Source organism: Pygocentrus nattereri, chromosome 4 (genome assembly GCF_015220715.1).
Source record: "Pygocentrus nattereri isolate fPygNat1 chromosome 4, fPygNat1.pri, whole genome shotgun sequence".
Lineage (NCBI taxonomy): Eukaryota > Metazoa > Chordata > Actinopteri > Characiformes > Serrasalmidae > Pygocentrus > Pygocentrus nattereri.
Window position 1 is genome coordinate 32,157,200 of NC_051214.1, and position 25,858 is coordinate 32,183,057.

At 38.4% G+C, this 25,858-nt stretch overlaps 1 protein-coding gene across 1 annotated transcript in view; it reads right to left on the minus strand.

Moving 5' to 3' along the window:
- Positions 1-5,442: 5,442 nt before the first annotated feature.
- The window catches only part of prkchb (protein kinase C, eta, b), a 30,207-nt gene continuing 9,791 nt past the window's right edge, over positions 5,443-25,858 (minus strand). Inside the window, exons 7-14 of the mRNA XM_017710485.2 lie at positions 24,763-24,896; positions 24,499-24,639; positions 20,415-20,588; positions 18,699-18,853; positions 11,212-11,350; positions 10,913-11,101; positions 6,134-6,280; positions 5,443-5,780 (exon numbers count right to left, since the gene is read on the minus strand). Of these exons, the coding sequence (XP_017565974.1) occupies positions 5,634-5,780; positions 6,134-6,280; positions 10,913-11,101; positions 11,212-11,350; positions 18,699-18,853; positions 20,415-20,588; positions 24,499-24,639; positions 24,763-24,896 (1,226 nt within the window). The 3' untranslated portion in view covers positions 5,443-5,633. The remainder of the gene's footprint in view (positions 5,781-6,133; positions 6,281-10,912; positions 11,102-11,211; positions 11,351-18,698; positions 18,854-20,414; positions 20,589-24,498; positions 24,640-24,762; positions 24,897-25,858) is intronic.

Below are 25,858 nucleotides of genomic sequence, written 5' to 3' on the forward strand. Positions count from 1 at the left end.
AAAAAGAAACAACAGTGTGGATTGACTGTAGGCATCAAGACCTGGATTGAGATGGTCCTCCACTGAGAGCATGATACAAGAATTGCATAAAGTGAGCTGTTATTGGTAGTTTGAAGTAGAGACTTTGAATGCTTCTTAAGGCATTACTGTCAGACTCAGCAATCTGAACCAAGGAAGCTCAGACAAGTCCATAGTTTTTATGTTAAGGTTTTTTCCTTAATCACAAATGAAATAAGGATTGCCCTATTTACATTATAGATTGGCACCATCATGTGACATAAAAAGACAGAGGATCAATATGATGGACATGAGAGAAGTTAGAACAGTCACAGGAATCGGCAGCCTCAAATTAAAAAAAAAGTGGAAATCAGCGTGAAAGTGTGAAAGGACTTTGGTAAAACAACCACATATTTTGTTCAACGGGCGGAGCCTGGAGGTTGTTGACGGCCTTGTGAATCTCGCAGCTGTTCTTGTTTTGGTGCTCATAAATTAGTTTACAGTTTATATTAGACGGTTTGTTTGTGGAAGACATTTGTAAGACACCTCAGCTGTGACTGATGTGACGTATTGCATGTGAAAGGCTGACACCCATTCAGACAACAGATGAAAGGGAATTTAGGTCAAACTTGTGAATTTTTCAGTAATAGTTCCACACAAAATGGACCAGTTTCCCAAACGGATTAATGGATTAGTCTTGAACTAAACTGCAGCATCGACATAGATGACTGTTGGAAATTCTTATCAGTCTTGGCTTATGTTTTATCTGGGCCTGTAAAACTGGCAAATAATGAAACAAAGTGGCTGCAACTACAGCATGGTAGCACTATTAGCAGTGACCACACTGACCAAAGCTGAATGGAGTTGAGAAGGTATAAACCCTTTCGCGGAAAAGAGTGGTCCATGAATAGCTCTGCAGGTCTAAAAATACATTAGCTTACCTCCGGGCATTCAGAGAAGATTAGAGAAGTATTTACCAGGTAGCCACTGGGACCATGACTTATGCAATTGATATACTGCAGTAGTATATTTTGTCTTGAGTAAGTATTGCAGACATTACTGGTAAGCTGCAGTTCATAACTGCAACCCATAAACCCACTTACGCAGTATGTAAATATAGTCATAGTGGATGGTGAAGCAGACGCAGAGAGAACAAAGAACGCACTGTAATATGGCAGCGTAAAACTGCCACATGACTAAAATAATGAAACGTTTTTACCAGTAAAGTCCTATGGAATAAAACAAACAACCAGCCACCAGAAGGTAAAACAAGGACAAAATGAACTGTTCAATCTAAAGTTTGCCAGGAATGTGACATTACTTGGAATTGGCCTTTTGCTAGTCACGTTCTTTACTTGGATACTGGCAACAACCATTACAGACTGTTGGTCAGACATTGTGCGTATTTATGGAATCTAGTGAGCTAGCAGAGAATGCTGGAAAACAAATAATTGAGCTGTCAAAAGACAGCTATGTGAAGTGATAGATACTAAAGATTTTCCACACTAAAGGCATTGACTGATACTGATGCTGCGAAAAAGACTTTGCATTCAAGAAAACTGTCCAAAGGCCACACCTGTACTGTTGTATTAGAATAACTGAAATAACCCCTCAAGTCTTGGAACATCCCTTGTGAAGAACCCAGTGAACTTCTCAGCAATGTTGACTCAGTGCACCAGCTAAGTCTGAATCATACAGACGCCATTCAGCCAGATTCGGCTAGTTTTTGGCAGCCTGACGTTGTTTTGCTGGATGAAGAAATACTTCAGTCCAACCAAATGCAAGGTTATACTTTCCTGTCATCATCAGTTGCAAAATACAATTTCTTGCCAAAGCCAGAAGACAGTAGAGCATTTTACAACCACCACAGTAAAAACATTCATTTTAGTGCCAACACTAGCATGTGCTGTGATATGCAAATGCAATGAAATAATTTACACATCTTGAAAATAGGGCTGAATTGTTTCTTTTTCGCAGTTTACATACTTTATTTATGCTCATAATTGTTAATCTGCATCACAGTAAATAAACAGAAATACAAATTTGGCTCCTGTAAACCAGATGGTAAGCACAAATGTGCGCGAAAGTCTTTGCTAAGCGGCTCTTCAGCTGCCTTTCTTTTCCAAACATGACAAAACACTGTGTCATGGAGAATAAGCTTTGAACTGGGTCAGAGGTGCTGAGCTCTGCCCTTTGAGATATTCCATCCTGTGGATAGCCCAGTGTAACCCACCTGTCATGCTTTTTTGGAGCATCTCTGTCTTACAGCAAGGTATATAAGATTAGATTTGGAAACTCTGTAGAGCGGTAGATCTTTAGGAGCACGCAAGGTGTCTAATTCAGGTCAACTCTCAGTCTTTTATGACACACAAGTAACCAGACCTGTTACTAAGCATGTATAATTTACACGTCCTATGGCGGTTTTCCATACAAAGATCAGCCTAAGCACTGTACCAACCTAAATCATACTGTTGACAAGTTTCTAAAGTTTTAAAGTTTCTAAAGTTTTTCTAAAGATCTAGTCGTTCTGAGAATTAGCTACTCAAAAGATATGAGAGCTAACCACCAAAATATTATTGGATAACATAGACAATTAAACACTCTAGAAAATTAAAAGTTAGTTTACCCATTTGTGCTATATTGTATGTAATTTTGACACATCTTTGAGTAAATACAACTACACACTGTTTATTTTAAAAATATGTTTTGCTTTTAACTTTCAAAATGTGCAGAGTCAGCACACCTACAGTACTGTGCTAAATTCAAAGGTCACCCTCCATTTATTACAGAAAAAATGCAGAAATATATTTATCAGAAAACGACACCTCAAAAGCTTCAACAAAATATAGATTTTTTCAGTATTTAGTCCTTTAAGTACAGCTTCCATTCTTCTCAGGGGACTTGTATTGAGTTTTTCAAAGAAATCTGCAGGGATATTTTCTACCTCCAAAGTTCAATCTTAGAAGCTGGGTGCACTTTCTGATTCTCATAATCCATGTAATCCCAAACACATTCACTCTGGAGTCCAGTTCTCAGTTCATTGTTCTGAGAAGACCTGTAGCTCTAAATTTGAATAGCACATGTTCTGCTTTTTTTGTCTATTTCCTTTTCTCGGTAACAGCTTCTTGACACATCCTTTCAGACTAGCACTGAGTTGTCTTTTCACAGTGTCCATCAGTGTGGATGGTCAGAGACACCTGTGGACTTTTTGAAGCAAGAGTAGAGCTTTATTTTCTCCTTAAAGTAGTGTTTATCTCATGGTGACAGGTTTAGTTGTCTACCAGATCAAGCATGGTTGCACAGCTCTCTGTATCATTTCATTTTTTTAAACTAGAAACAACTGCTTTCACTTTGGCTTTCTTCTTCTGTTTCTCAGAAAGGCATCACTACAGTTACCACAGAGCTGTCTTATAAACAAGCTCGTGATTGACACTTTACCAGAGAGGTTAAAGGTTCCTGAGATGTTTGCATGCCTGGCAACTGTAGTGATAGAAAAGTGGTACAGCTCTGCTGTTGCTTCGAGGTGTAAATGAGATGTTATTATTTCTGTCCTGAAAATTTAATGCTTCCACCTGTGTCAGGTTAAGCATATATATTTAATAATTTAGTGAACCAGAGGAAATGATGCTGTTGCTTTAGGGCATGTTGACTCCAGTCTTCAGTTCAGAATTCAGCAGAAGCAGGAGCTGACTCATGTGAGTTACAACTCATAGTAGTCAACAAAGCTTAATAAATGAGTGCATAAATACAAATATATGGTTATTTTTATATACATATGTAGAGTGTGTGTGTATATGGGTATATGCATGTGTGTAGATTTATGTATGTGCATGTGTATACTAATTTATCTTTGATTTATGTTTTCTTTTGTTTCTATGTAAACTTTGTTGTGTTAAGATACCAACTGAGGGTGGATGGGTGGGAGGGAGGTTGATTGATGGTAGAGCATTTGTATCTGTGCATATTATTTTCTGTTTAGTATTTTAAAAAGTCTGTTCACACAAATGTAATGTCCGTCAGTTTATGGTAAACGCTCTTCATAAAATGTCTTTTGTAACAGACTATGCAAACAACATGGTTAACATACAGACCATTACATCATGATCCCCTTTACATTCAATGCACAGTTAAATATAAATACAAGGAGGCACATGGTACCAACACACTAATCTAAATTAATGCACTAGCGTGGTACAACTACGTTTATCTATCTGTCTACATTTAAAGACATATGGACAAACAGCTGTTTAAATTTTTTCAGCCTGAAGCATTGCAAACAGGTTAAAACAAGTTTAAACCCATCACTTCCCTTGCATGTTAATACATGAATAAACATGTATGATTGGCTTTATGAACACATAGGCACAGAACATATGTACACATGGAAAAAAAAACACTGTAAGCAATTAACAGTTCTTGTGCAAGAACTCTGGGGAACATCATTACACTTATTGCTTTGTTCTTTGCGTTTCCCATCAACCGTCTTGTAATATGTACACTGCACAGTTCACCATTATTAAGCCCTATGTGAGCTGAATCAGGTGTGCTCCATTACCAGACTAGACTGGTCATTCTCAAACCCATCCTATGTTTTTCCTGCCTCTAACATACCTGAATGAGACTCTAAAGAGATGATTAACCCTTTAAGCAACAATAGTGCAATGTAGGTCCATACTTTATTTCATCCTTCTGATAACTATGTGACTTCCACTTGAGTTTCATAGTAGTTACCATATAATTTATAGTAATTATTGAATTAGCATCTTGAAGGGCCCATATTGGCACAGCAAATTCCTTAGTTTTTTTTTTTTTTAATGCAAAGGTGGAAACATCTAAACAATACTGAGGTGACCAAAAACATACCATTTACAGTCAAAATGTACTGGTCATGTCCCAGTCCATACAACCCTTACGTAAAAACTAATCATCAAAAAGTTTCATACTGAAGTTATAAGGAGTGTTTCAGCCTGGACTATTTTCAGAATGGTTCACAAAACAGAGCAGCCATTCAGAAGAGTAATCAGTTACATAAAAAATGAAGTGGCTTTTCTATAACACAAACAGTCTTTTTAATTCTAAGGCATGAAAGAGGCTGGAAAATAGCTGAAATGACTGTTTTTGATATATGGAACCACTCAAATGTCACAGAGTCAATGTCAGGGAAAAAGCTAAAATACAAAAAAGTAGGACCCTACGTAGTTTATATATATATATATATATATATATATATATATATATATATATATAACCCAAATTAATGCAATCAGATTGAATCATCATTGGTAGATTGCAGCCCATTTAATAATTTTAAGTGGTTAAGTGATAAGTTAAATCAGATGTGTTAAAGCAGAGGAAGCAGAAGAACTGGAACTAAGAACCGCTGCACTAATCTGAGTATTCCAGGGCTGAGAATGGGAAAGACAGGCCTGAATGTTCTGAAAACACTTTTCAAATGTTGGAAAGACTTATTTATTTTGGAAGCTTCTTATGTGTCTGGATAGCAGTGAGCATAACTGTGTGCTTGAGTAAACTCCACAAACATTTATGAAACATTTTGTCACAGTTTACATAAGGAAGAGTAGCATATTTACACTAAAGATCCAGTGATAAATAAGAGGCAGCATGCAGTTTGTCTGTTAACTGTGCCGGTGCTCGGGAGCTGTGTATGAAAAGTGTTTGAAGTCTGCTTGGTTGAGGGGGATAAGTGCTTCTTCAATGGGGGTCAGTGTGGGCTCCTCTTGGGTGAAGTCGGGGTCAAAATTGTTCACGTCCTCCAAAGATTTCTGCACAGCACAACATGAAAAGGTCAGCTGTTTAAAATGAAGCCGTGAGCTATTTCAGTCCAGTCAGCTGCAACCATGTTATATCAGTGACAGCATTAGAGCTTAGCCCCTTAAAATCCCAGGTTTATTATATGATGGCCTATTATTTAGTGACTACAGGGACTTCAATGCAAACTGGTTGAAATATTCTTAAGTTATAGAAGTCTGCAATGAAACTTTGGGCCCGCTGGCCATATAAGGGGTTAAAGCAGTAGTGACCTCTTAGTTGTAAGCTAGCACAACTGCTAACTTTAGATAGTAATGCTGATGGTGAAAATTTTAAGGCTCAGTAGAGGTATAATGGCTTAGCTTACTATTCGTGGTTTGAAGGGGGGTTCCAGTTCTCTTTTCCTCAGCTTCTCCCAGTCCACCTCTTTGAAGAATGGGTGAGCAGTGATGGCTGACTCCACTCTGTCCCGCTCTGTACAGCCTAGCCGATGTGAAGGATCTTTAGTCAGGAACTGAAGAAGAAAGAAAGTGGAGTATGAGCTTCATGACTTCAATTCATGTATAGACTAGTATGCTTATTTCATACTAAAGGTGCCAAAGGTGTTTCACAGAAGAACCATTTTTCTAGGTTCCCTAAAAAACTCTTTAGATTTTTCAAGTTTTCTAAGTTCTCTAATTTTTTTATTAAGTACAGGAAAAAATTTAATTATTATCCATGGTACTTGATATGTTTCAGAAGCCAGCCTGTCTGGGTAACACATAGACAGAACATACCATACATGCTTAAGGCCGCACTGCTGAAATTTAAGAAACCTTTTGTCAAAGTGATGTAAATGTATCCACTAATATCCACTTGTGCTTCGGACCCCCACAGATCTGAATCTGAATAAATCAGATGATTCTGAATGATGAATCTGATGAACACAGTCAAAACTTGGTAAAGGACATGTCTTCTGAGGATGTAACTTATCTTCTTTTGTCATTATATCTTCATCAGTATAATGTTAGTTTTGCATTTGAGACAGAGAAATCAAACCGGACATTTTTAAGCCAGTGAGTGTGACATAAAGACAAGATATGATGTACTCACACCATATTTTATTTTAGATTCAGTAATGCTGCCTTTCAATTTTAACAAATAATATTAAATAACATTAAAAGAACAGAAAAATTAAGTCAAAATACAGTGACTTGCCCACTGGTTTCTATTATAAATCTCTGCAGGTTTTCTGTTCTTCTACAAAGTACAGCAAAACATGTCAAAATTAACATCAGTAATGTTTTATCATCTTTGATTTGTTGAAAATGAAAAGAAACCATGTTTGCCAACTACCACAAGGATGATAAACTTTACAACTGTCTGTATCCCATATGAGCACTGCAGGAATTTTGTTAATGTGGGAAAAAGTCAAAGTGGCTGGATTTCAGTAAAGTGAGCGGCTTGTTGCATCACAAAGGCATTTCCAGCCACAGATTGTAGTGTTTCTTCTGAGACAGATAACTGGGTCAAACTATTTATGAGGGGAGGGGTTTTAACAAGGTTCAAACAAGGGTCAAACTTCACTTGTGTTGACTTAGGAGCAAAATCTTTTATCACCTCAGACACAGAACAAAAAGGCTGAGCGGCTCATCTCCTCCACAGCTCTAAATGAAAGAAGAGACAAGAACACGGCCTCTTTCACATGCGGCTTAGGATGAAATAGAATTCTAACTCATTGTACTGATTCAGAAAATGACTGTTTCCTGAATAGCCAGGGTGACTACATACCATGGTATTTAACTCTCCTAACAGGTAATTATGGATTTATAGATGCTGCAAGTGCAAGGTGTATTTTGAAGCCAGCTTTATTCTCTTAAGGTACGCCCTAAGAGTCATGTTGCTGTGTGCACACGTGACATGCAAGGTCTGCTCTAATTAGTCTTTAGAGTGGCTAAGAGTGGCTAATTACAGTTTAATTACAATCCAGATATTTTTAAGTTGGAGACCGTTAACTATATTTACAACCAATTCAAATTGCATAGGGATATAAACAGAGAAATTATTGCATTATATAGGGATTGGGAATCTTAGCCAATAAGCACACATCTTCTAATGCACTGAAGAGTGACACATAAGCATCTTCTATCCAGAGGGATATGTCTACAGTCACATGGTAGAGGTTAATCTACATAGACACAGCTTTTTAACCCTTACTAGAATTAAATGGCATTGAATCACCATATGATTGTTGATAAACAAATTAAATTTGCAAATCAAAGGTTTCCAAAAATTTCAAACAGCATGACACAGCACATATCTGTCAAAACAAAGCCTGAGCTGCAAAGTCAAGGGGTCTGGACAGGGTTACATAACGGGGTCAGTCAGGGAGAGTTTTGGTTTCTCTTCAGATAGTACAACAGAAGCTGCGGCAGAAGCTACAGCACGCTAGGTTTAACATGTAAACTAGCATCTGACTATGCTATTTGCAACCTCATGCATAGGACAGAGCACTTATATAAGAGCCCTCCCAATCCCACAAGTCAGCATGCTGCTACAGCAAAGCTGGTCATATTACACAAAAAGTCACTATCAGATAAGCAGTACTGAAAGCTTTCATCTTTGAAAGATAGAAAAAAAAATCAAGCTTCACTCTGTGAGAGCAGATCTGTGCTTCAGATCTGTCATGAAGCTGTACTGAGAAAAGGAAATTGATAAAAAAAAAAAGAACAGTGCACTAGAGGACTGGTGGAGTAGTTTCTTTTAAAACACTACCAAGATTGTTTGAGAACACAAGACTAGTCTCTTATTTCTCACTTTTTTGAATGGCACAGGGTAATGAGGCAATCAGAAAGGTTCAGATTTTAAATACAGAGATGTTTTGCTTTGCAGAACCACTAAATGCTGCTTTTGACGATGTCATAGTGTGAAGTTACAGTTACATGCACAACTTTGTATAACTGAGCAACTGGAACCTTTGGAACAATTGGAAAAGATTAATGAACGTGAGTGTGAAGTTACAGAAGAAAGTAATGCAAATGTAAAAAGGAGAAGGAAGGGTTTTTTTGCATTGTGGTTTTGCAATGGAAAAGCAGATGTTGGGCATGACATCAATGTGGGTAACATAGAATCAGTTCTTCCTCTAAGCTGATAGTGCACATAAAAGTTAAATGACTCTTGCTTTTACCTTTGCCTCAGTTATACTGCTAGTCAGACAGGTTTCGACATGTTGTTATGGAGGGAGGGATTCAGGTTGGATTCTCATCCATCTGTATTGTCATTCATACTACCAGAATCGCACATAGCACAATGCTATGTTCTGTCTACACAGTACTGTGCAAAAGTTTAAGACCACCATTCTTTTAATTTAGAAGAAATTTAAAACAGGTTTAGACAGAAGATAATCCATTTGTGTTAGGAAGGAAAAATATTCTTAAAAGCTATAGAAAAAACAGGCCACCGGTCACAGGTCACCATCAGATAAACAACACTTAATGCTTCCAGTTTTGAGAGAGAGTAGAAAATCAAGCTCCATTCTTGCTTCAAATTTAAAAACATCCACACGTATTTCTGTCTATCCTTCCACTGTGAGCGCTCAATACTATGTGTATGAAAGGATGCACAATAATTATTTGTAAACCAGACAAAAACGCTGTAGGCTGTACTAAGGTAAAAGATGGACACACTAAATGCTGAAAAAAAAGATATTATATGCAGTTGTGTGAGGCTTCTGTGTAATTTTCTGTTAAATATATGTTTTCCATATGCTATCCACAGTGCCCGGGGAGCAATTGGGGGTTAGGTGTCTTGCTCAAGGACACCTCAGTCATGGACTGTCAGCACTGGGGATCAAACCAGCAACCTTCCAATCAGAGGGTTAGTTCCGTAAACTCCAGCCCACGACTGCCCCATGACTGTTTTAAAACCCTGTTCATCCTGTTTCTATCAAGAGTCTTAATAATGGTATCAAGGGTATTAATAGGGAGGTGGCCTCTTCTTTGCTGCAGTAACAGCCTCTACTGGTCTGGGAATGCTTTACACTAGATGTTGGAAAATTGCTGTGAGGATTTGATTGCATTCAGCCAGAAGAGCATTAGTGAGGTCAGGTACTGATGTTGGATGATTACTTCTGGATCTCAAAACCCACTAAAACTCACCCCAAAGGTATTGGAAGGAGCTCCATCACTCCAGAGAATGCAGCTGCACTGCAGTACAGCCCAGTGCCGGCAACTTTATAACCCTCTGTTTGACGTTTGCCATTGGGCATGGTGAACTTAGGCTCATGTGCAGCTCAATGGCAGTCTTTGTACTGTGCTGTATGGGTTTATGCTAAATAATCTATTCCAAAGGCAATTAAATGATAATCTACATTTTGGAGAGGAAGTTCTTCTGTATGATTTTCTAGGTGTTGAAAGAATAAATCAAATAAGGGTATCCAAGCAGAGAAATGCAAACTGAGGAAGAAAAGCGAAACACTTGTCGCTTCCGTTTCATAGCTAACAGTCAGAACAGAGCACCGCAGAGGCTAAGCAGACTGTACATAAAGCTAGCGTGACTTACTGGATAGCTCCACTCTTGGGATAATTACTCAAAAATAATCCTTTACAAGTTACTAATTCCTTCTCGTAAAGGGATTCATTTAATTATTACTTACTGGTAAAGGTAATCTTATTGTTCGTTACTTATACGTTCTTCTATATCAAATTATCTCATTGTATTGGAAGATAATTTCGCTTTTTTCAAGCATATTTCTTTAACTCATTTAAAAATGTGCAGTCAGGGGGCACCACTCATGTCTTTTGCCTAGGGCCCCAGAATCACTAAATCAGCTGCTCCAGAGCATCATGTTCTATTGGCAGCGCTTTTATGTGGATATTATGCAAGCTTTGTGTGCAAAGTTGAATACGTCTGAGGCAATGAGTGCACCTCAAAGAAGCTGAATTCAATAATGGATATCTGGATACTTCTGGATATGTAGTGTACTTCAAAAATTACTTCCTCAAAAAATCTTCTTACTCATTACTTATCAAATTATCACCATATTGAGAGATCATTTCATTTGTTTCAAGTATATTTCTTAAACTCATGAGACCAGAGTATCAACTATTTTGTTTATTCTTTTGTTTATAGAATGTTTAAGTGGGTTGGAATAAATGTAGGAGCTCACCCCTCTGAGGATGTCTTCTGCTTCGTTGCTAAGCCAGGATGAGTAGATCACCTCATCTCTGAGGATGCACTCAAACAGCTCGTCCTCTGTCTCAGCCTCGAACGGAGCGTGCCCAGAAAGCATCTCATACAGCAACACCCCCATAGCCCACCAGTCCACCGACACACCGTATTGTTCCTCCTGGATGATCTGAGAGAGGGAAACAGGAGCAGGACATAACACACCAAAACACACATATATTAAATGCTACAGATTCACACAGTGGCATATATTCTCCAAGTCTTTGAAAATGTTTTTACCTCTGGTGCAATATAGTCTGGTGTCCCACAGAAAGTGCCAGTCTGTACACCATTAAGGATCCCTTCCTTGCACATGCCGAAGTCTGCCAGTTTACAGTGGCCGTCCTTGTCCAAAAGCACGTTATCCAGCTTCAGGTCCCTGTATCAGCATATATACAATGGGCAATGGTAAATTTAAGCACAACAATAACTGAACATCAGAGGAAAAGAAAATCAAATATTGAGTCTGAGCTAAGATATAGTCTCAGTTGCTACTGATTTGATTAGGCTTTTTGTCTGGTGACCACAAACCATGTACAGAATGATATTGTAACAATAGCTCACTATTCATTTGGCATCCAAAGTCCAAAAAAAGCATTAGACATCCATTTCTGCCACCATAGCCTTATAGGGACCATTTAAGCAAATTCTCTACAAGAAAAATAATACCTTTTTTGGCAAATCACTGCTATCATGCTCTGTGGTAAACAACAATGTTCACAGTGGTGGTGAAAGGAACCAGACATCCAAAGTTACTGGATGAACTGGTTAAAATTGAATATAAAAAGCACATTCCTGGTGGAAAGATACATGCAGAGCACTGTTAGGCTAAATAGCAGTACTATTTTTAGTACTATTTTAGCCTCATCAACACTATATATGAAAACTTGGAAGACACGTTAGTTCACATGTAGGACATTTTGGATTGTAAACCAAATAGCTATATTACACATCATGACCTCTGGTTTCTATCATGGCCACAGTAAAAAAAATCAGTCTTTAAGGTTCCCTACACCATTTGGCATCAAAACATTGTTAATATCTGTTTACATCTCTATGATTGAATTCTGAAGAAATTTTCAAAAGTGGTTGAAGTGCTGGATTTGCCATTTAAGTAGTTGAAGCATGACTATTGCTACATGCAAGCTAACACTGCGGCGCAAGTGACATCATAAGATAAGCAACACCTCATGCAAACCAGCAAATGTGACAGTTGTTTAGCAGTAGCAGTTCATAGTTTGAGCCTCGTTGGTATATAACAGTGACTTCTTTTCATGTGACATCAATTCAACACAAAGGATTGTTAGCTTGCTTGTAGCATGTATGTAGCATTTTTTTGTATTTCAATTGTTAAATGACCTCATAATTCAGAGGATCCAGTGACACATAGCAGGGATTATTTACAAAAAACAAAATAGATTGGGTTTGGCACATGTTTGTTTACCAAAGGGTGTGATAGAGGCAATTTCTGAAAATGACACTTTATTTTCCCCATAGAACCTAAATCTGAACCTGCTTAGATTTGGAGTTCATTATCTAGCCATGGCACCCAAATTGTCTGCACAAAGCAATAATGTGCTATTGAGTAAATGCAAAGTAATGGTACTAAAAAGAATCCCATTTCACCTAATTTTGAACAAATTATAATGTGGGCCATTCAGGGATCATTTTACACCTTTATCATTCTGTCTACTATTGCATTAAAACACACTTTAAGAGAACAGGAAAGCTGAGCCATGTATGATGAAATTGGTGAGCAATATGATTCATTTCCTGTTGGTCTGTGGCACACTGAAAACAGCTGTGTGCTTTATTTCTCTGGAACTGAAAAAAAGAGTAAGGTCATGAGGAGAAGCAGGCAATATTGATCCTGTAGCAGAGTTATCGATGAAATTCCACCAAGAGGATGAAGGCTCAAAGATCCGTCACAAAGTAATTTACAGGAGCAGCTACAACTACATGATGTCACAACAAACCAGCCTTGAGCACACTGTAAAGAAATGTTGAACACAGACGACGTTACTTATTACTCTGATAATATTCCAGACCGGTATATGACTGGAATAGTTTGAAAGCAGGCTTTGGGGAGAGACAGATGGAAAAAGAGAGGAAAGCCAAAAAAATCAGGCCCAGTAAAGACATGCAGTCTCTCACGCTTACAGTGGCAGGGAGTTGGATTTGCCACACACACTGCGTGGCATATTTACTATCTTGGGCATTAAGCACAAAGTAGAGGGTGGTAAACTGGCAAAGTTGCCTGAAAAGCCACAGATTCTTTTTTGGGTTACTGTCTGACCAACTGACTGACAGGTGTAAAACCAGGGCCTTATTTTAAAGTTTCCCAAAAAGTTCAACATGCAATAGTATGTATGTGTGTATATATATATATATATATATATATATATATATATATATATAATATAGTGCAGCTCAGAGTAAACAGCAGAGTAATGCAGCCTTTTGCTCAAGGCCATAATCTACACAACGCACAGTAGAACAGTCTGGAAGATCAATACACATTTCTACAATACACTTACTATTTAAAGGAATATGTCATCCAAAATACTCTAACAGGGGCAGTTAACATTATTCTAGTCTCACAGGACCAGATGTGATCTTGTAATGAGAACATCTTGGGACAGTCATGAGGCATAGACCACTGAACGCATATGTCATTCATCAGCGTCTTGCCTTTATAAGGATCTCTGGATTTTGTCTATGAGAAAAATGAATGATATTTTTGAAAATCACCTCCATCATAATCTGTGAAACATGACAATGTTCCAAACCTGATACAGTTTGTCTTGTGTATGTTTTGTTCCTGAGTGTCACTGCATTCTCTGAAACACAAGTTCATTTAGCAGTCAAAATATGATTAATGCTTATAAGTGTCAACTGACTCATATAAAATCTAGTCTAATACAGATTCTCTGGCCAGTAACTCTGTAGTGCTCAGATTGTTTTTTTCATTTTCTGTATTTTTAGACTTAGGCCATTATTAGCAAATTCTTTTGGACATGGACAAAAACTGTTCCTCAGAAAACTGGCCAAATCATGAGAGCATCATATGCTAGAATTTTGTAAAACTGAAAAGGTTTTTCAGTATTACGCTGTAATAATCAGGTTGTTGTTTGGTCAGACTGTAGAAAGTCTGCTGTGTCTGATCCATTTGTAGGCCACCATGTTCGTATCACTGCTTTGCTAAGAATGATCTACCCAAATAATATCTGCTCTGTGGGGGTCCTGTCCATTGATAAATGGGATACAGGTGGGATAACAAAGTATGCCGAGAAACAGATGGACTACAGTCTATCATTGTAGAGCGACAAAGTGCACCTATACGGTGAGTAGAGCTGATAAAATGGACAATGAGCATAGACACATTTATTAGGTGTACCTAATAAAATGCTCAGTGAGAGTAGGCTGTATAATCAATGCAAAAGCAGAGATTTTCAATAACAGCATTCATTTTTCTCATAGAGAAAAACATCTTATCTATTTTGAGCTAAATATGAGTGGGACCATGAACTTGTTTAAAGAAGAACAAATGGAGTATTACATGTTTAAACTTAAAATTCAGCACCTCATGAAGCCAAAATTCAATGCTTTTACCAACACTGTTAGGCGAACAACAAGCCTCTTTTGAACCCAAGTTGTACAAGTTTAACAAAGGCGTCCCTAGATAAGTATTTTCATAATGAGATCATTGACCCTGCAAGACTATCGTTATGCAAATAAAATAATGTCAAGTGCCATCTATGAACTTTCACTAAAAGCCAGTCATACTGAAAGCCTGTGTGAAGTATTCCTTATAAGTGCATCCTATTCCATCCCTAGAAGAGATGGGGCTGGTGGAAGGATAATAAAATCATTACTGGACTACAAACAAGGCAGGCCAAAGGACTGAGAGGACAACTCTCCACAGATTAGGTTAGAAACAGATTAGCGCTGGATTATAATGTCTCTGCTCCTAATCAAAGATTATGGGTCAGCAAGATGACACAGAGGGGCTTGGATGATCCCTGTTGTTTTCTATTATGAGACCATCTGTGTTTATGTGATGTCTTTGTATTAAATTGTGCAAACATGCACACCATTTCTAAAAGCAAGTGAAAGTGTATCATCATTAATCATAAACCGAGTCGATAAATGTAGAGACATGCTTGTGTATGCCCTAGAGGGCTTCTCTCATCCCCTAGCTTGCCAACAGTTTGGGTAAACAGCTTACGTAAGCATAGCACTGGGAGCAAACACTACCATCATGTCAGCACACATCAAATGACCCCACAGAGCACTTTCACACATTCACAAACTCTCTCAGAAACACCCTATTTGTACTAACATAAAGCAGTACTCTTACTTTTCCATAATTAGACCTTCCCTCATAAAACTGACTTCAAAGGGTGCCACAATGACTATAAATGACCTTAAAAAAAACAATAAAATTGTTTGTAAGGGGGCCTGTCCAGTCATAAATGGCAGGCTGCTAGTGAAGTTTTCTGAACCATTCCAGAAAAAGCCCTGCAGGATCATAAAGAGCAGAGGCCTTCGAGAAATATCTGCAGACAATGGCCTGGGGTCTTTTTAGGTTTCATTTGCCTTGGCTTGCTTGCATGCGCAAATAAAGTTTAGAAGTTTGTGCAGGCTGGACCAGATCGTGTGACAGAAGCAACAGCCAGGAAGTTCTGTTTGCTCAACTACGGGAAGGAACTCTCAGCTGGGGGGTTGGGCAGTATCCGTAAGATCTGACAAAGCAGGCAGAGGCAGGCACAAACAAAACTATAGCCAGACAAAGCACTGCTTGTTAGTAGTTGATGACTTATTTCATACAGTTTCTGCAAAGTTAAAACATGCACATTTGATTGACTGGCAAGGAAATGTCAAGATAGGTTTGATACAGCCATACTTGTCAGACAAATTAAAGGACATTCTCACAGACAAGAAAAGTCCAGAAAAGTTGTTACCAGGAAATAAATTACTGGAAAAATACAGTACTGTGAAAAAGACTACACTTCCTTTGTTTGTCCAAAGTTCAGTCCTAGAAGCTGGTTGCATTTTCTGCTTCTCACAATCCAAATAATCCCAAGAAGCCTTTATGATGTTGAGGTCTGGGCTCTGGGGTGGCCATTCAAGTGTTTTGAGAACACCAGCAACTTCTTTGTTTGATTTGCATTTTTTCTTTTTTCTTTTACACAGAATGCTGTATGAATATGAACATTCAAATCGTAAACCAAAAGACTTTTGAGGTTCACAAATCTGTTTTGGTGAAAATAAAGCTTTCTTTAATTTCTCTGGAAAAATTAATTGGCAACACTTTAAAACTGGGAAGAAAAGTCAATAAATATGTTTATTTTTGAATGTGCATCCACACTATTGTCAGAGAAAATATGTGTAAATGTACATTAAATGTACATAAAATCACACATGACAGTACTCAAGTAGTCAAGCTCCAAAGAGTATTCTACAGCTTTCAGCATAGTTCACAAAGTGCTATTGAGAACAGTTCTAGTTTGTTCTTCCTGTTCACCAGAGGCAGTGTAATCCACTACTGTGAGGCTACTTTGCACCTTAGCACAGGTCATGATTTTATATGAATAAAGTCATGCAGAGACACAACATGTAAGGCAGTCAGCAAAACAGCTACGACCTCTTTGTTCTTTTCACAGAGGCATTAATCTATTATTGAAATAGCACATCCCAGCAACACTGTGAAGACTTCAGTTTCTTCACTGCCCCATTTAACAAATAAAACTCATCAGCTAATTACAAGGCCTCTATGAGTTGAATTTGGAGTGTTAGAAGAAAATGCAGAGACATGGCCCAGGAGGAACTTTCATGCTCATGTAATAGACCATCCATGGTCTCTTAGGGATATGGCTGCCTTTCCGTTCTGGACTTCCAAGGCTCAACACAGGAGCTATTTGGTATCAATGGTTTCCACAACAGACATTTTTACTAAATTGCCCATACTGTTGTGGTCACCATGCCATATTCAATTCAGCTCACTGCATTTCACATTTCATGGTTACAACCACCTTGTTGAACTAGTGGCATTTCCCATTGCTGCTTTCAGTACTAACAGCCTCTATATGATTCTGACTTAGAAAGGACCCCCAGTGTCATCTGGAAGGTTCAGTGTGGCAACCACGCTTGGAATCACTTTTAGTTATGGCTGTGGATAGTGAGCCAGAGCCTCAACTGATGCACTGTGAGCTAGTAGTCAGGTGGACAACCTAGGATATAAAAGCCTCATCAAACTAGACGATGCATGCCTGTTCAACAGAACATGCTGAACAGAGGTCACTGCTATTTCTGTTTATCGTGAGCATGGGTGAGGTGTATCCCTAGTTTCATAAAGTTGGATCAGTGCCTTCCGTAAGGACATGCTGGGCCTTCACTCCGTGTTCTTGCTTAGAAAGCCACCATGGTATTTGCCCTTGATGGAAAACATTCTGTTTTGTGTGGTCACAAACAGGCCTCAAGTTGATCTCATTGAAGAACACCTTTGTAGTGGTGGTTATCTCAGCTACTTGAGCTGTCTAAGACAGTGGTTCCCAAATCTGGTGCTGGAGGATCCCCTGCCCTGCACATTTTACCATTTGCCCTGCTCCCAACACACTTGGTTCAATGAATCTGCTAATTAACAAGTCCTTCCTGTGTAGAAGTGAGTTTGTTTTGGCAGGCTAATACTAAAATGTGCAGGGTTGGGGCTCCTCCAGGACCAGGTCTGAAAACTATTGGTCAAGAGGTGAAGTGTAGATGAGTCTAGGACCTTGCTATGGCTAGAGCATGTTTACCTAAGATCTTATACCTTCAAGGCATGAACTTTCTTCTTTCACAGAGAAGCCAGACACTAGACGTTGCCTGTTATTCCAGATCAGGCTTTGCTCTGTTCTGATGACCTTGACATTTGTAAGATAAAACGATTATTTCTTGTGCACAGAGAATACAAGGAGATCTATGTGAAAACAGAGGTTCTTGCACGGTGTGGTAGAGGCAATGTTTTTGGGCCCTACACGTCCAACAAGTGTTGGCCTTGTTGGCATTTTGTCACTTGCCTAAGAATATTTGCACATATTTGTCACTCACCATAGTGTCCTGGTTCCACAGAATCAGTACGATATGGTGCTAGATTTGGTTCACTGTAAATAAGATCCATTCCTTCTGACTTTGTTGGTAATCACTATGTGATTGACATTACCTCATGTGGTCAGCTGAATGAAACAGAAGCACTAGCTATGAATGTAATTGTATTGAGTTCTGAACTACTGTCATACTGGCCGCATCACTTACCATGTCAATTTGACGTTAGAAGATGTTAACCTGTACACAGGGACATGAGAATTCCTCTGGTGGTTATCCATGACCAATGCTCCTTACATTCATGACTAACGTTAGATTTCCAACACACCAGTGAAAAAGTGATTTTTCAATCACTTCACTGCACTTCACTGTCAGCAATTTTTGCATGGTAACTGAGACACAGTTGGCAGATTTAAAGAAATTCGTCTGTGTTATAGTCATAATTACAGAGACATAAAGGTTTGCGAAAGAACAATAGTCCTGTAACTTTGATGAATATAAAAAGGTTATTGTACCCATACACAGTCAGTATAATCAGGTGATAACAAGGTTTGATTGTGGTGGCCTATAATTGTATCAAGCTAGTTCTCTTAGAATATTTGACATAGTAGGTATGATGCATCAGAGCACCCATGTGGCCCTACCTGTAGATGATGCCTTTGGAGTGGAGGAACATAAGAGCAGATGTTATCTCAGCAGCATAGAACCGAGCTCGAGCCTCATCAAACCGCCGAGACTTTTGTATGTGAAACATGAGGTCACCACCATTCACAAACTCCATGACAAAAAACAAACGATCCTATGAAAGAGATATTAAGACAGGAATATGTTTTTACCTAAATCTAAGCATTTAGGCACCAAGATACTGACATTCTTTATAAGATTAATGAACTTTTTTGCCACAAAACATTTTTTTATTATATATTTTTTTGGATGATTTTTTTCCAGTTCTCTCCTCAATTTAGACACATTCAATTCCAGCATCTAGTTAGGACTCCTTCATGATACCACCATCTCTACGAGGACAAAGACAAACACAACCATCCTGTGTTGATGATGGGGGAACAGGGAGCGCCATCCCACACATTGAAGCTAGTATGACCTGAATATTAGCTATCAGGATGACAGGTAATCAAACACATAAACACAGGTAACTAAAAGTGGAATGTCTCGAGTACTATCTATTACAAGTCTATAAAGATTTTATGCCCCCCCCTCCAAAAAGAAGACAAATCAAATCCATAAATACTCTCATTTTCAATTCCTACAACATAGTGAGGACATTAAGTTGTTGAAAGGTTTCTAAGCTTGCAGTTATGCAAAACCAGTTTGAACCGCAAACCGAATGCACTTCTATGTCCTGTCTTATCTTACAATCTAGCAAACAAACCAGCAAGAAAAGCAAAACAAAACAAAAAATGTATTTAAAAAATTGAATCACAAAAAGAGATCTGAAGCAGTCTTTCAGATGCACTGCATGATTTCACTACACTTCACTATCAGTGATCTGAACACATCAGATCAAGTCTGTACCCAGATCTGTATCTGTTCTTTCTCCTAAAGTAAGCAGGTTAGAACAGGCATGCTGAGTGTGTCACATGTTGTTTGCCACAAGAGGCATGTTCTGTAAGTCTTTAGTGAAAATACATAATGTGCTGCCATCTACTGTTTGAACATGGTATTCTAGTGTTGATAAAAGCGATAAAAATGTAGGACAAGAATGAAAACTACAGAAAAGGAATGAGCCACCAACTAGTTCCACTAACAGCAGAGGTAAACCAAGTTAAGATGTTTGTGGAGAATCTTCTTGACAGTATCTTAGGTATTTAAAGGGGAACTCCACTGATTTGTCAGAATTTCTGCAAACGTCTTCTTCTGAGATGTAAACAAAGTTGTTCACAGTTTCATGTGAAAATGGTACATTATAGAGAAACTTACTGATTCAGGCGTCACAGTGTCTATGCAAATATAGCCATTTTATTTACTATCCAAAACCTCCAATGACCATACACATACACACGTTTTTACATGTGATGTTGACAGTTTTAAAATAGTTTTAAATCTTGAAAATATGTGTTGTTTTTGTGTACTATCTTGCCTTACAATACTTTATATATCCTCTCTGGTATGAACAAATAATTAAAAAAAAATGTAGTCCAAAAGCTTATCCCAAATCACATAGCACTGTCTCAGGCATTATGAAGGTATTTATAACCATTGCATGTAATAGCTTTAAGAAGCAATAAACCTTTTAGAACAACACATCAAACTACTCTGAAAGGCTTTGTTTATGCCTTAAACATTTCATTAGGCAGAAACTCTGAAAAATCAATGGAATTCAGAACTTCAGAAGCACTCACAGTGGTCTGGAAGCAATAGTGGAGGTGGGTGAGATATGGGTGATTGTAGGCAAGTGATAGCACTCTCTTCTCTATCATGGTCGAATCCACATCATCATCCTGCAGTATGACATCTTTTTTCAGTATCTTCACCGCAAACACCCTCTCACCGCTGTTCATGCGTGCTAGCATAACCTGTATAAGAACACAAATGTAGCTTTATGGCATATGGAACTCTCTGACAGTCATTATTTCTAATCATTACATGAGAAAACCCAAACAATTTGAAACAATTAGAAACAGCAGAAAATCTCATGTAAATGTAGATTAATGATGTTTTATCAGTCATTTGTGGACATTTCTATATACTAAAGGAAAATTCCAGTGTTTATTAACCTACTCTGTAACAGCTAAACCTGTAGCATATATTCACTTATCACACACCATAATGAAAATACAGATTATAAAAGAAAAGAAAAAACACACCTTCGCTTGAACATTGGCTTGTATTATAATGCTGCTTCTGGAAGAAAACCTCATTTTTCAGTTTTTGACATACTTTAAAAAAGCCTGTTGTCCTTTATACAGGGAGATTCACTTGAAGACGCCCGGACCCCTTCATGTGTTTTTTATGTTGCATAGTTTTTTTGGTTTAGATTGCTTCATCCTAATTGAAGTTACAAGTTACTCTTTCTAGTGAATCTCCCTGTATGTTGTGTAAATTTCAGAAAGAATGGACCAAAAAAGGGGCCCGAAATGGCTTGGAAAAATGCCTGGTTATCTTGACTTAAATTAAAAGTAAAGTAGGTTCAATTTCCTTTTCCTGTTATTTTGGAGATATGATGTTTTCTTCTGACAACAGCAATAAGTGTGTTTACAGCCAAAAGCTTTCTTTTACTGCATACAGAGCAACACATTAAAATTACTCCCTATGGTAAGTGTCTATATGTTACAGATGCAGCTAATAGAGATTACTTTGAAAAATGCTGCAGTATTCATTTAATAATAATTGCACATTGTGACATTGCACATTGTGACCTTTGTAGAATACCCACTCACAGAGAGAGCAGTAAGTTCTAATTTTGCTTTATTTGATGACAAATTCTTGTATTGTTGATTGGTGAACATCCAGGTCAGTAGATGAAGGCCTCTGAACCTAATGATTGACACATGGTTCACACCAACTATTCTTTCTTGAGAGAAGCAGACTTTGTCAGTATCCATGAGCATCTCTACCACCTACAACTCTAATCTCATCACATTAATTGGAACACTTGACTCCGATTAGCTTTAGTAGGAGTCATTAGCACAGTTGGTGTCATACTATTTTAAACAGACAAATGTGTTTGTCTATAACTGTGAATTACACCCACTGAGCATTTCATTAGGAACACTTGTATACCTACTTATTCATGCAATTATCTAATTAGCCAATCGTGTGGCCACAGTGCAGTGTGTAAAATCATGCATATATGGACAGCCAGCTTCAGGTGATTTCCACATCAGCCATCAGGATGGGGAAATAAGTGCACCTCAAAGGCCGATGTTAACTGTGATATGATCATTGGTGCCAGACAGGCTGGTCTTCTGGGGTTTTCACACACAACAGTCTCTGTAGTTTACTCAGAACAGTGCAAAAAGAAAAAATATCCAGTGAATGGCATGTCTGCCAGCTGAGCTGACAGAAACAGTGCACTGTTAGAAATAAAGGTACTGTACAGGTACATTTTTCATTCATCAAGGCGCAAACAATGAAATTATCCTCATAAAAGTACAACAGTGATTTTAAGGTCCAACTGTATATCTTAAATAAGTTTTTTCCAGGTGAAAAGTACACTATAGTGCCAAAAGTATTTGCTTGTCTGCCTTCATGTGCATATGAACTTGAGTGACATCCTATTTTAATCCATAGGGTTTAATATAACAGCTTCAACTTTTCTGGGAAGGCTTTCCACAAGGTTTAGAAATGTGTTTATAGGAATTTTTGACCATTCTTCCAGAACCGCATTTGTGAGGTCAATGATGTTGGATGAGATGGCCTGGCTCGCAGTCTCCACTCTAATTCATCTCAAAGGTGTTCTATTGGGTTGCGGTCAGGACTCTGTGCAGGCCAGTCAAGTTCTTCCACACCAAACTCACTCATCCATGTCTTTATGGACCTTGTTTTGTGCACTGGTGCGAAGTCATGTTGGAATAGGAAGGGGCCATCCCCAAACTGTTTCCAAAAAGTTGGGAGCATAAAATTGTCCAAAATCTCTTGGTCTGCTGAAGCATTAAGAGTTCCTTTCATTGGAACTTATGGGCTGAACTCAACTCCTGAAAAACAACCCCACACCATAATCCGCCATGCACCAAACTTTACACTTGACACAATGCGGTCAGACATGTAGCATTCTCCTGGCAACTATCAAATCCAGACTCATCCATTGGATTGCCAGATGGAGAAGTGTGATTTGTCACTCCAGACAGTGGCGCTTTACACCACTGCATTCAGCGCTTTGCATTGCACTTGGTGATGTTTGGCTTGGATGCAGCCACTCGGCCTTGGAAACCCCTTCCATTATGCTCTCTACACACTGTTCTTGAGCTAATCTGAAGGTCACATGAAGTCTGGAGGTCTGTAGCGATTGACTCTGCAGAAAGTTGGTGACTTCTGCGCACTTTGTGCCTCAGCATCCGCTGACCCTGCTCTGTCATTTTACGTGGCCTACCACTTTGTGACTAAGTTGATCTCGTTCCCAATCACTTCCACTTTGCTATAATAACACTGACAGTTGACTGTGGAATATTTAGTAGTGAGGAAGTTTCACGACTGGACTTGCACAGGTGGCATCCTTTCTTTCACAAATGTTTGTAAAAGCAGTAAGCATGCCTAGGTGCTTGGTTTTATACACCTGTGGCCATGGAGGTGACTGGAACACGTGAATTCAATGATTTGAATGGGTGAGTGAATACTTTTGGCAATATAGTGTATATATTTGTACTTTTTCATAACCTAAAGTTTGAAAACAGAACAATAAAATAAAAAGCCTGGAGATGAGATGTGGTGTGTGAAGTCAATACAACTTAGAAAATATAATTTAAATGGATTAGGGTGCAGGTATGTTCCTGGCTAAAGGTATTAAAATGTATCCTTGAGGAAACCACCGAAGTGACAAGAGGGGTCCTGCCCTACTGATAGTTTCGTACCTTTATTTCTACAAGAGTACGGTAACTCAGATAACTACTCTGTACAACTGTGATGAGCAGAAAAGCATCTCAGAATGCACTTTCAACCTTGAGGCAGTGCTACAACAGCAGAAGACAACACCAAGTTCCACTTTTTGACAAGAACAGAATAATGAGGCTGCAGTGGGCATAGGCTCAACAAAACTGGACAGCTGAAGACTGGAAAAACATAGCCTGGTCATGATTTCTGCTAAGGCACACAGACAGAAGGGTCAGAATTTGGCACCAACAGTATGAATTTTAAGGACCCAATCTGTCAACAGCCCAGAGTAGTAGAAGAGGTGTTATAGTGTGGGGAATGGTGTTGCTTGAATACCACAGCCTATTTAAGTACTGTTGCTGACCATGTGCATCCCTTCATGGCCACAATTTACCCATCCTATAATGGCTACTTCCTGTATGATAATGCACAATGTCACAAAGCAAAAGTTGTCACAATCTAGTTTTAGGAACATGACAATGAGTTCAGTGTTCCTCAGTGGTCTTCCCAGTCACTGAATCTGAATCAATAGAACACTTTTAGGATGTGCCTGAATGGGAGATCGGCAGAACGAAAGTGCACCTTAACAATATCATAATGTATAATAAAGTGCAGCAATTGCATAATGCAGCTATGTCAACGTGGACCAGAATCTCAAAGGAATGTTTCCAACATATTGTGAAATCCATGCCACAAAGAATTGAGAGTGAAGGGAGGCCCTGCCCAGTATTAGTTTGGTGTTCCTAATAAAGTGCACAGTTTTTATGAAAACCACATTCTGTGAGTATTCAATGCAGAAATCCAGGAGAGTCCAGGAGATATACAAGAGTTCACAAACTTTTTCTTGCTACTGCATGCTGTCTGCATATCTGCACCTGTAATGCTAGTGTGTCTCACCTTGCCAAAGCTGCCTTTTCCTAGCACCTGTAGGAATGTGAAATCCTCTAGGCCCACCTTCACATAATCCTCCTCTGTCACATCAGGCATCCCTTTAATCTTAATACTGGATGTTGAAGATTTTACAGAAGTGATGCTTGTCTGTGAAACAGGCAAACACAAACACATATTTGCTTCCTTTAGCAATGGTAGATGAGTGGCTTCACTTCGTTTGATGTTCTAACAGTATGTGATTACTAATCTTTCACACAGTTGTAAGAATACCTTAGAGCCTCTTTTTGACAGTCTGCCGGCCTGCAGACCGATCTCTGATAACTTGCTGGCCAGCTCTGCACTGTTTACCCCACAGTTAGGGGCTACGTTTTCTTCACAGCGGATGTGAACATTCATCTTACAGCCTGAACACATTATAGATGCATTACATACACAGCAAACAGTTGAAAGTGCATAGTTCAGTTTTAAGTTTAAAAACTTGGTGAAAGTATTTGAAATTCTACTAAAAAACAGAAAACAGAACATAAATGTGGCTTGGTGGTGTCCTGTTGAAATAAGAATGGATGTCCCTGAAATAAATGTTGTCTAGAATGTAATATCAGAATGCGTGTTTGTCTTTCAGTGTTAATGATGCCTTCACAAATGTTCAAGTTACCCATGCCACTAGTAAACTCTCATAGCATGATAAACCCTGGCTTTTGAACTCTATGCTTGTAACAGAGTGGAAGGTCCTTCTCTACTTTGGTCATGAATTCCATTACTTCTATAAACAATCTTTTCAGGAGGCTTTTCTGGACATATGACTTCAACTGTGCATAGTACAGTTTGAACTTGTATTCTTGAATGTACTGAAGAACAGTATATTATTGGCGATGGTTTGTCAAAGTTTTCCCCTGGTTTATGTGATGATTTTCATCACAGAAAGCTGTTCTTAAACTGTTAAATTATTCACTAATGCATTTGGATGATGATACATCCATGCAAGGCCTAGGCATTTTTTGAATGATCCTATAATATCTGAGCATGATGACATCACCAAATGACCATGATTCTTCGAAGGTACTTCAGTAAAGACATTGGTTATATATAGAATCTTAAATAAATATAGAACCAAAAAAAAAAACATTTGTATGCTTAAATGGCTCTTTATACAGTGAAAGGGTTCTTCAGATTGATGGGGAATGTGTTGTATAAGTTTATTATAATAACACATGAATTACTTTAGATTAAGTGACCCTTATTAGTCCCACAATGGGGAAATTTCACTGCCGCATTTAACCCATCTGTGAAGTGAAACACCACATACAATCTAGTGAGCACACACACACTAGGGGGCAGCGAGCACTTCTTTTTTTTATGATTTACA